At 36.4% G+C, this 12,733-nt stretch overlaps 1 protein-coding gene across 1 annotated transcript; it reads left to right on the plus strand.

The window, feature by feature from the left end:
* Nucleotides 1-1,256: 1,256 nt before the first annotated feature.
* LOC103697684 (uncharacterized) lies at nt 1,257-2,852 on the plus strand. Its single transcript, XM_008779595.5, has 2 exons — nt 1,257-1,646; nt 2,537-2,852. The coding sequence occupies exons 1-2, from the start codon at nt 1,266-1,268 to the stop codon at nt 2,714-2,716; spliced, it is 561 nt and encodes a 186-aa protein (XP_008777817.5). The 5' UTR covers nt 1,257-1,265; the 3' UTR covers nt 2,717-2,852.
* Nucleotides 2,853-12,733: the final 9,881 nt, after the last annotated feature.

Consider the following 12,733-nt stretch of genomic DNA (forward strand, 5'->3'; position numbering starts at 1 on the left):
ATGGGAATAGTCCGGTGATTTTTGAAAAAGTTACTCATATAGCAAAATTTTGCGATGAGAAACAATAGGCCTTCGATTTATTAAATATACTACAGTAGAAAATGCTTCTAATCAGAATTTTGGAGGAAGAGATGCATGAGCAAGTGTAAGTCCGATTTCACCAATGTGATGATATATTTTTTTTGACAACACTATTTTGTTCTGGAGTATAGGGGCAAGAAAATTGGTGCATTATGCCATGTAAAGACAAAAAATGCTTAAAAGTGTTGCTTTTGAATTCATCACCCCCATCGGAATGAAAGATTTAAATTTTAGTATTAAATAAATTTTCAACTTGTGCTTTTTAGAGACAAAAATACCTGTGTATTGCTCGAGGTCCCTTATTTTTTTCAACATATGAGCAGGTTAACTTGCATTACTTGCAACAATCCATTCAAGTCCCTGGCAACTGAACCAAGTGACCTAAGATTGAATCTTAATTATCTTTACCAAGGTTTGAGGGATTATGGAAGAGGGCTACCACCCATTGTGTAGCTCATTGCATGCAGGCCAGCCATTCTACCAAAAAGAAATATGCATCTCTCTTTTAATAATATAGTTTAATGTGATTATATTGATAGCACAATCTGATAGACATTGTTTGCAGACACTAAAAGCCATATATCTTCATATTATTACTATTTCAAATAATTTTGTCATCAACTTTTTGAATATATCTGCATTACTATAATCCAAATATCACATTTTGATTACATTAATAATTGGCTTCAATCTTTTTCAAATCTTTTGAATTTGTAGTGTGTACAATTTTGATGATTTCGAATATTGAAGTTGTCTTAAAACCATTTTATAGTACATGGTTTGTTCGATGTGCCCTTTTTCAATTTTTTTTTTTTTTCTTTCTTGAGAATATGGCCGATGGTAATTTCGAGCTAAGATGTTTATTTGTTGATTAGAATGTTTTCGAGTCCATTGCATTAATTTAAATCTTTTAGATTTTTTTTTATTTTTTTTTTCTTTTCTTAGGAAATAGAATGGTAGAAGTCCGGCCGAAAAATGGGAGCGAACTTGAGGCTAAACCCCAGATATCATCTATCAAAATTTTAGCAACAAGGGGAATTTTCCAAGGAGAGGATGCATGAGAGGTCCTTTCAATAGGACCACGTAAAGCAAAGTAGAAGCAATACTTCCCACTTGAGAGAGGAGGCTTGTAGAGATCCACACGTTTCATGCGGATAAAAAATGAGAAGCCCACGTCACACGTCATGATCTTATCCATTCATCATCCCAGCCTCCAACGCCAACTCCTCCCACCAATGCTCATCCACGCTGCCCTCTCACCAGTGCACCACCCATGGCTCCTGTTGCTGGTGAACCAGAACAACGTTACTGCCCAAAAGGTGGTGCCAATGGCCGGTTTTCGGCACCGAAGGCCTTCGGAGGTGCACCGGTGCCGGAGGGCGGAGCGTGGCTCATGCAATGCAAGAAGGAGAGTAAGATATGAAGATGATGAGATGGAGGGTGAGGACTATGGGCGCAATTCAGAGATTGAAATGCTGGAAACTTACAGCCAGTCGGCTAGAAATCAGGCCCTCTTGGTGCGAGCCACTGTTGATGGTGAAGAGGAGGTGGTGCTAATCTTTAAGGTAGATATAATAGTGTCTTCCTTCAACGGATTGGGATTTGCCTGATAGTTCTTTTTAGTTTTATTCTCTTAGAATCATCACATTTATGGGAAAGATTTAAGAAAAGCTCACTGTAGCAGCAGATGTAGGCCTTGGTATTGACTAGAAATAAATTTATGAAGTTAGCGAAATCAAGAAAAATGCTTTAGTAACTCAAAAGGTCACTCGACTGGTGTGGTGTGTTCGAATTTCTCCTTTTGAATTGGCATCTCCAAGTGCTCCTTTAATGAAGCAAAGTGATTGGTGGAGGATACCTGAGTGATTTTTTTTAGTAGCTACGGTAGCATTGCACTATAATTGTACAGGACATTTTATTGAAAATTTCGTGGGTGTGCTATATATAGGTTTAAAAATATTATTAATAATCATAAAATAATATGGACATATATTCATACTACTCATATTTCTTGCTTCTATTGCTTCGATAGAGTTATACCATCATAATTGAATAAGATGTTTTTTTTATAAAAAAAAAGTTCTATGCTTGTAACCTTATACAACCAATTTTAACCGTTATTTCATTGTAATTAACAATCGGTAGGTGACTGGTCCAAGCTAATAAACTCATGTTGCCATTATTAATTAGTCAGTGTAGGACTATGACACATGGTCAAGCTGTGGCCGAGAAAATGCAAACTTTTAGTAGGCCCAACTCTAGATAATATAAAATCATGCCCATGGACTTGTTAGCAACCTTGATGATTGGTGATGTTTTTGGTTTTCACTCTTGCATATCCTTGAAGTGGATGCTTTCATGCAGTGAATCTTTGGCCTTATCATGATTTTGTGTCCCCTAGAGCTGAATAAGGTAGGGAAGATGCTGATGATTGTAGGATATTGGACTCATGCAGGGGTTCTCATCTTGTTTAAGCTCCCGAACTGCATCAGACCCATCGAAGAGTGTTCTTCCAGGCAAGGCAGTCATCCAATCCATAGATGTTATCAAGGGTCCATTTGATCCTTGCAACATTGAGTATCTAGAGAAGAACTTGACGTGGGAGGCCTTCAAAGCTCGTCTCCAATCTAACTAGCTGCAAGTTTTTCGTTAAGTATTAAAGGAAAAAAGATTGGCAGCCGTACATCTCATATACAAATTGCACTTAAATTTAGATCTTGACTTCTTTTTCGATGATCCTTTCTCTGGTTTTGAGGTCCTGAGGGCTTTCAAAAGAATTACTCGGAATTCTAATTCGGAAGTTTCCCATTTGATCTTCGATACTGCAGTTAATACTACAGCTTTATAGCCTTTTTTATACCTGCAATTAATACTGCAGTTAATATTATACATCTTCCATCTCCTCTGCAATGAATTCTTGTTTTGTTTTTATCCTAGAAATTGCGACTTTTTTAAATTTCTTAACAGAGTTAGACTTAATTTTTAATAAAATAAATTCTTAAAATAAAAATAATCTCTATACTTAATGGAACTTTATGAAACCATCTCTCTTAAATATGGTAATTTATTTTTTTTCTTCCTACTATTTTTTTTTGCTAAAACGAATGTATCGTACATTACAGATACGAATACAGCTAAAAAAATCGAAAAATAATAAATACCAAAGCGCACCAGATAAGCCACTCTCTCCCATCCAAAAAGATCCTAGAGTGCTCCCAAAAAGTTTAAATAAATCCTATTATATGCTCGCTTTGCAGCTATCATCTCGCTTCCCCCTTTTTTTTTTTTTTGGTCAAAAATAGGAGGAGAGGGGGAGGGGCAGAACCCCATCCGCTTAGCAACCCTCATTGGGCCCTTCTTCCATCAGAAAATGTTCGATGTGAATCGCAAGTTTTCACGTGCCTTCCCCAATCCGTGGAAAACTCCACTAGATCATCCACGTGTGAGTACGTCACCCCAGCGCCACCTCAGTACTGATGGAAGAAAAGCATATCCACACAAAGCCATCCGGGCGTGGGGCATGCGGTCACCTGATTTAATTGACGTCCGCATATTTCGAACCCGAACAACTTGGGTGAAATCCAAACCTCCTGCTCTTTCTTTCTCTTTTTTTTTTTTTTTTTTTTTGGTCTTTTTGGGTGATACACATATGCACATACCATGTGCAAAACAGTGGTGCCAGTGAAACGAGAAAAGCAACAGAGCACAGCGCTATGCAGCATCAGTCATTGTCCTCATTTTTTATTATTAAAAATAAATAGAAGGAACGAAAGACAAAATAACACTAAAAAAAACATAAATCTATAAGAAAAGCAAGAGATAGAGAAAAGGAGAGAGAGAGATTTTCTATTAAATGGTCAACAACGTGTGAGTGTTGAAATAATTCTTCTTTACGCAACGATGTGCCAAATGCCAGGGAAACGTACATTTCTCCCTTTAACGTATGTTTTGGAGCACAAATATATCTAAGTCCAATGTAGTGTTTCTACGTTCCACCAACGTAGTGGCACGAGGCCAGCTCCAATGCAAATCCTACTCGCTCATCAGGCTCCAATCACTTCATTTTCCATCCTCTGTAAGGAGTGATGCGTTGTCCATCTAAGCAAACAATGTTTAATGCAAAACACGCATCTCAGAGGATTCTGGCTCGCAGCATTACTGCATATTCGCTCCTTTGATAGATAGAGCCGTGCCTAAAAAAAAGCCCTTCTAGAATGGAGTGACCGCCTGCGTGAGGTTGATCGACATGGGTTTTAGGTATGGGTGATATGGGACAAATTAACAGTAAGAACATCAAAGTGATCCTCTCTAATGGCTTTGTGCTTTTTGATGCCCACAACAGGCATTGGGAAGACATCTTTGGCTTTGCTGATGACTGAATTCATAAACTTCTGAATCCTCAATGACCTTTTATAGGCTAAACGTAGGTTCATCATTTGCTTCCTGTTCATGAACTCGAAGTTTCGAGAGGGAGCTCTAATTTAATGTTGCTTATAGGTTGTTTTGGAAGGTTCGTGAAAAGACTCAATCTGGTGGGATTTATTTGCTGGTTATATAGATGGGTGATTTTATTTATTTTATTTTAGAGAAGTTGATGGATTCATGAAAATATACTTCTTAGAAATTTATAGCTGTTATTTTTTTATCCATGAACTCGAAGTTTCGAGAAGGAGCTCAAATTTATTTCCATGTAATGGCATGGCCTTTATTTGGAAGGTTTGAGAAAGGCGCAATCCGGTGGGTGTGCATACAACTATACTTGCTAGTAATATAGATGACTGGTTTCATTTGTTTTATTTTAAATCAGTTGATGGATTGTCAAAATTTTTAAGATTATAGGACTTATTTTTTTTTATTTATACATTCAAATTTTTGAGAAGGAGCTCAAATTTAGTTCCATGTGTTCTATTTGGAAGGTTTGAGAAAGACTCAATTTGGTGGACATGCATACATATATAGTATATGTAGTTGCTGGTGATATAAATAGGTGGTTCGTTTGTTTTATTTTAAATGAGGCGGTGAACTCTCAAAATTTTAAAAAATTGTAGGACTTATCTTTTATTTGTGAATTCAAAGTTTCAAGAAAGGGCTCAAATTTAATTCGGAAAAGGCTTTACTTAAAAGGTTTGAGAAAGACTCAATCTGGTGGGGATGCATACAGGTATAGTTGCTGATATATAGATGGATGGTTTCGTTTGTTTTATCTTAAATAAGTTGATGGATTCTCAAAATTTTAAAAGAAATTCTAGCACTTATTTTTTATTTATGAATTCGAAGTTTCGAGAACGGGCTCAAATTTAATTCCATATAATAGCACACGTTTTACTTGGAAGGTTCGAGAAAGACTCAATCCGGTGGGTGTGCATATAGATATAGTTGCTGGTATATAAATGGATGGTTTCATTTGTTTTATTTTAAAAAAGTTGATGGATTCTCAAAAGTTTAAAAGAATTATAGCACTTATTTTTTCTTATGAATCAAAGTTTCAAGAAAGGGCTCAAATTTAATTCCATATAATTACACATGCTTTACCTAGAAGCTTTGAGAAAGACTCAATCTGGTGGGCGTGCAAACAGATGTAGTTGCTGATGATATAGATGGGTGGTTTTGTTTGTTTTATTTTAAATAACTTGGTGAATTCTCAAAAATTAAAAATTATAGTGTTTATTTGTTATTTATGAATTCGAAGTTTCGAGAAGGAGCTCAAATTTAATTCTATGTAATTACATGGGCTCTATTTAGAAGGTTTGAGAAAGATTCAACCCGATACATGATGATATGGATGGGTGGTTTCATATGTTTTATTTTAAATAGTTGAGGGATTTTCAAAATTTTTAAAAAGTTATAGCACTTACTTTTTAGACATTCTCCATTTGATTGTATTGGAATCTTAAATGAAGTGTACTCTCATATCGCTAATATTTTGTTGGTTTTTAGAAATAAACACTTATATTATGCACTAATCATAAAGCAATTCATGTTCAGAAATAGAGTACTTACATGATGTTCTAAGGACCACCTGCTATCTGCAAGCTAAATCTAAGCCTTCACTTGCCGAATGCTTAACATACTCCCCGAAACGCACAGAAAACCCAATAAAATTCGTGCCATACGCCTACCATTTCACTCTCGTATGAGATGACATCAAATCGAGAGAAGATTAGCAGAGGTCCTTGTCTAACCCAAAGTGTTTGTTGGAAGCATATCTTAACACTCATCACTTTGCTTCATTAAGGATGCGCTTGGTTCGCGGCTAAAATTAGAATCAGAATGGATTAAAATAGAAATCAGAATGGATATATTTTTCGACGTATTTAGTTCATGAATGAAATTGGAATCAAAATTGGAGATTTAAATATTAAGAGATAGTTGAGATTGAATTTTGGAGGATTGCAGCATTCGAATTTTTTCGATATGGAAATAGTACTCTCTAACCAAATGGCTGAAATAGAAGTCGCTCATTCCCATTTCTATTCTAGGTTCTAGCTCCCTCCAACCAAACATACCCTAAATGGCATGCTTCTTCGGAGTTACTCAAGCATTTCTGTACAAAAAGTCGTGTTGTTTCCATTCAAATCTAGCTGTAATTATATATTCCCCAACTAAGAGGCCTACAAGACTCTCGAGCAATGTAACTCTTCCTAAATTTTGCTATGCATTAGCAGGAAAAAAAAAATGATATCCACTCCTTTTATTTACTTGGATGGAATTTTTGACTCTTTTTTATTTTTTTTTATGGAAACAAATTTTTGGCTCTTCACTCTCTTTTGAACATGTTCAGCTATTTTAAATAGAAAAACGTCATAGGCCCAGTCCATACCCCAGAATGCATGAAAGAGCCCAGCAAAAATTCGTTTTGCAGAGCCCAGCCCTTCTGTGAATTGAATTTCTCCCTGTACCAAGCAATCTTTGAAATAAAATGGAAGTGTCCGGGTCGCATCTCTCGCACGCCAAAGAATGATTGATCTTCTTTCACGACAGCGATCATTGAATCACACCCCACACAGATCTCAAAGCACTACGAACTCTTCATCCATTCATCTATATAGATCTTGAAGCATCCATTGCGCAATCCAACAGTATATTTTTAACGAAAGAAGGTGAATCGATCCTTCTTTAGCGCAAAAGATACAACCTCTGTACAAAATGGAAAAGACCGGCTTAGTTAGAATTATCATTTAAAAAGATCAGTCCATAGGGTAGCTAGTATTCTATACAACAGATAGATATATAGATACGTGTGTCTCAGATGCACGGTGGTTCCAAAGACCGTAACCATGTAGCCATTTCCATCCTTCACTGCACCCACAAATTAATCCTTGCCAGCCTCCGATCGCTTAATTTGTTTCAGACCTAACAATGTTCTCATCCTAGCTATAAGCCCGGCAGAGAGAGATTATTGTCAAATCTATCGGTGAAGTTTCCACCTTTTTACGTCGACATGGACCTCTCTTTCGGGCCTCAATGAAGGCTTTTCGTGAGGTTTCAGCTCTCTGACGTACCAACTCGCCAGCCGTGTTTCTTCCGCTGCATCATCCGTTATCGTCTCCTCAAGCCGGCTCACGTCCTATTTGCTGAAGGGTCATGCGGAGACGTTCCTGCTGCTCCTTTTAAAGCTTGCGCTCGCTTCCGTAAGGCTGTCCGACGTTGACTGCAACGAAGAGGAAGGGCAGCTATTGACTTTTGCTGAGGGGGGATGACATTGTTATCGATCATGTACCTTCCGTTAAGAAGGACTCTTCGGTGCTCGGTGGTGGTTGGATCCGGGTCGCAGGATGAAGGTCGAATCCAGGTGTTACTGAGGAGGATGTAGGAGAGGGGGAAAAAAAAAAAACTCCCTTCCCTGCCGCTTTTGCATGGAAATGTAGAAAGAGAGGAGAAGAAGAAGTGCACTCAATTAATAACTACTGTACCATATGAATGAGATCGATTGTTATTGATGAGGGGAGGTTGGCAGAAGTCCGAACCTATGTATATGATTCTTTAATTTGGTTGCCCATGCTCGTATGTGGAGTGAGGGGGAAAACCTGTGTCTTAGCAGCCCTGTGCTCCTTGCTTTTCGTAGGGAATAGAGGTTGGATGTGATGCTGAACTGTTTTAAGAGACCCGTAGTTTTCCTTTGGGTCTACGTAGTATGCTTATTGGAATGCGTGGTTCGTTCCCCGTGCTTCTTCCGACGCTTTGCTCAAGATGGCTGGGGGCGGAAAAAAAAAAAAGTTGAACGAGGACATTGTTGGCTGCCAAAAAGAATTTGGAAATAGCAAACCTAAAGTAAAGTTTATTAACTTCTGTTTGTTATTCTGATATTTTATTTCGAATTTTTTCTCTTACCTTTCTTCTAAACTGCAATATCTTGCTATTTGGAAGTGCATGTTGTTATTTCCAATCAATCTGTAGGATGCAGACATTGTCCATCACCTTTTGGGAAAAAAATTATTGAAGAAATTAAAAAAAATATCATTCGAGAAAGTGAGGGTGGGGGGAGTTATATGATTGTAAGAATAAATAGAGATAATTTTCTTCGATTCTATTTAGAAAATTTTGTATCGTTGCAATTTGGTATGCTAATTTTTTGGTCATGTTTTCCTTTACATTCACAAAAGATCGATCTTCTTATCCACCTCCCCCACATCAAGATATTATATAAGAAATTGTGGAGTACAAAAATAGGTTCCCATGCTAAACTTCTATTTCTTATATTTAGCAAATATTAAGTTTTCATATTGTATGGTAAATTAACATACAGACGAGAAATGCTTGCAGCTTCTATTGTATTTACGATGCAGGAACAAGGAATTGTTTTTGATCCCCAGCAAGAAGCAACCACCAACAGAAAAGTAATTGCAAATCTACTTAAATTAAAACCCTCAAATTTTCAAGTACTATCCGAAAATTCAATACATGTTTCCTTCTTTTTGCTCTATTGCAGACATCAAATTTGCTGTATAGAAGTTTGATTCCAGTATTATTTTGCCACAATACTTTGATAGAATAATTATGAATTCGTGATTGTTTTTTTATAAGGGTAAAATTCACCAACAAAACAAATTTGAAAATAATTAACATCTCATATGGTTACTGGTACAAAACCTGCTATAATTGCAAGTTTGCGGTTAAAATTTATGGTGTAGCCAATGCAGTAAAAATGACAGACCTCCAATGCCACGGTAAAATTTTAGAATTTCTTTCTTTTACCCTTTTGTTCCAAAGAAAAATATCATCCGCTGTCCTAAATTTAGCTATCAATTATTGATTTTTCCAAAGATATAAATTAAATGTGATAGCCGAGGCTGATATCGGTGCTATGACCTTTGCATTATTTGGTAAACTAAGAAAACAATTAATTGGTATTCCATCGATTAATCTTACAAGTGGTACAAGAAATGATAGATTTACTCTTCCTTCTATTAATTATCGAGAAAACTCTCAACGTCAGCTACGTCTTTCAAGTCGCATTTATACGACAAGGCTTTACTCCAAATGCTGTCAACTTCAAGGTGACAAAAATCTTCGATGAAGATGAATCACCAATAACCGATTCACCTCAAAGTACAGGTGCTGGACTTTCTTTGTCGTTGGCTGCTGAAGAAATTATTGTCTCAACTCCTGAAAAGCGTACCCTAACCAAGCTTTTCATAGAGGATACTCCCATAAAAATGTCGCCATCTACAGTAGAGTAATATACATTGACTATTAGCCCTTATACATTTCACCAAAATCTTTCCCTGCTTATTTTGAAGAAACGATAAGTCTAAAAATTCTCACAATTGAGTTATAGCTCTAATAATCCTATCAAACATTATTCTATTCATCTATACAGAAAAACATCTGACTGCACCAGCGAAGGTAAACATTATTCTTTTTTACCTCCCTCATCTAAATTTTTTTTTTTCTTTTCAGCTCATCTAAAGATGTTACAAAACCTGAAAAATAATTCATCAGCTTATACTATTTCTCTCTGAAGAATATTATTTCATTATTTTTCTGCTAAATTAATTCAAGACTGATGCGCAGCATGTCTTGCTTCCTAGTTCTCAGGATTTCCTTTTCTCACCCCCAATCGATCTCCTGTATTTTCTTTGATTAACCCCCATCCCTTTTACCATTTGTATAGTCTAAGGGCTTGTTTGGGGTTGTTTAGATGTGGTCCGAGCCTAAGATTCTGAGGTTAGGGGCTGTGGGGAAGCTAGCTTTACCATACATGTGTCATTGGCATGGCTGATGCAGCAAATTGTTGGTTTCCACCTATCGAAGGTTATCCAAAGGGGAAATGGAGTTCTTTCATGAAGCCAGGGGGTGCCTAGTTTAGGGATGGAAGGTGTGAGATGGATAGTAAGGATAGCAGAAAGATCCCCTCGTGTGATTCTATAGTCTAGTTTGGTATTGCTGTAGATAGTCGAGCCTTCATTTGTAAATCTTTGGGCAGTAGAGATTTTGTTATTGAAACTTTTAATAAAAAAATTATTCATTATTTGATAACTATATTTTGGAGATATCGTGGCACTTTAGTATCTATTCAGTAATCAAATTATAAAAGTACTTTTAGCATCAGAAAATGATAATAAAGAATATTATGTTGTGCTTTCAATTGTCTAACTATTTGTCTCATCAAAAATATTATTGTAAAATATTCATAATTTATAAATTATTCATTGTGATATTTTAATCTAAATATATGATAAATAATGATTTTTTATGTTTATTATAAAAATGTAATGATCTTTTATAATATGATTGTATTATGTTATGTTGTGTGTGAGGATTTATGCAGGATAGTGTAGTTTAGTTTCATATTAGTAGGTAGTTTTATAGGACCAATTATCTACATAACACCTTCTAACTTCTTTTTTTTTTTTTTTTTTAGATGAGATCTCAAGTCGCTACAATTCACTTCCCAAACAAATCGAGCAGCAAGATTTTGAGAAATTTATGATTTTCTACTTTGACAACTTCCATACCACCAGACATCCCCTAACCAAATTTTAGAGGCGGGCTTGCACTAAGCTGATTCAACTTCAGATCTCTAGTGATAAGGAACCAAAAACGTTTTTAGCAAAATTGAGTGACCTTGGTCACATTCCATTGCATGTACCCCAATCTTGTGACTCATCTTCACCATTTGAAGTATGATGTCTAATTACAGACAACAAAAAAAAGACTCTTATCTAGGTCGAGTGACCTTAGCCTCATTCCATTGCATAGACCCCAATAAGTGCACCTCATCTTCACTATTTGAGGCATGAGAAAGCCTAGATCTAGTAGACACCAAATGTGTGATAAAGGAAATAGGATCCACTCTGGTTTGTGTTTGAATTACCCTAGTATGCATGCCTCATCTTCGCTATTTGAGGCAAGACAAAAACCTAGATCTCTAGTGGACACTAAACAGGATCCATTCTAGTTTGTGTGATCCGGTTGATGATCACATTTCCCATGGAGAAGTTAATTGCCACCGAAAAAAAAAGGTTCCCCGCTTGGACGCGTTTGTGGAAGCGCTTTTGGTCCAACTGGCACTGAGATTGTGCTAGGATGACATACTCACACGTGGGGTAACCCACCGGTCGGAAAGGGTATGAGTGTATTGTCTACCCACATCGAACATTTTCTGGTGAAAGGGGGCTCAGTGAGAGTTGCTACGCGGGTAGGATTAATTTTCCTCCCCCTTCTCTTTTTCAACAAAAAAAAATAAAAATAAAAATAATGAAGAAGAAGAAGAAAGAAAGAAAAGTTGGCAAAAATATCCTACAAGAAATATTGGACTCGTGGGTGTCGTTCAAGTATGGAGCCACGTTATCAATTTGACGATGCTTTTGGGTGAGATATTTCCGTTGGGGTGGGCGGTGGGCCCCCTTCTTGGTGCTTTCCCAAGTGGCCAGAGACAAGATATTCGTGCGATCACATTAGATCTGGGGCAAAAAATATCTAAATGGGCACCGGTTTACGTGTCATCATGTGAGTGGCTCACCGGCCCACGCAAAGATATTTATGGCACCGGCCGGTTATCTGGCGGTATTTCGCCGGCGCCATCTTTAGCCCTCATGGAATGATAAATTTACAAATTGTGCCACTCTGATACCTACGCGCGGTCCCCATCCACCTATGAAGGTTGTTCTGTAGTGATATTATATTGATTTATTATTATATTATTACAAGAGCACATGGTATCGCTATAATATTAGTATGCTGATATTTAGTATAATTTGATATTATATTAATATGTAAGACTAAAATAAGGTAGTATTAGTTTATTAATAATGTCATATCAATCTCATACACTAATAGTATACTGATAATATACTATATCTTTCTTATGTATTTATATTAATATTATATTAGAACAAGTTATGGTAAACTAATATTCGAAGCACCAACTTGTCTACTAAAATATTTTTAATTTAGTAACTAATATCATTCATTATTTTAATAATACTTCAGTTATGTTTAAAAAACAACTGAAGGTTGATGTATCTGATAGGTATTGCACGGGCATATTTGACCAACACAGAAAAATTTTATTTTTTAAATATTTGTTCTCAAATTTTATCCTCTAGATGTATGCAAAAGGAAAAAAACAACAAAAAGCTACTTATTACATGAGATTACTGCATTATTTCCCCTCCAAAAAAAAAAAAAGTCCAATCCCCACTAAACC

Source organism: Phoenix dactylifera, chromosome 5, assembly GCF_051530095.1.
Source record: "Phoenix dactylifera cultivar Ajwa chromosome 5, Ajwa_hap1_PhDact_Kaust_v1.1, whole genome shotgun sequence".
Classification (NCBI taxonomy): Eukaryota; Viridiplantae; Streptophyta; class Magnoliopsida; order Arecales; family Arecaceae; genus Phoenix; species Phoenix dactylifera.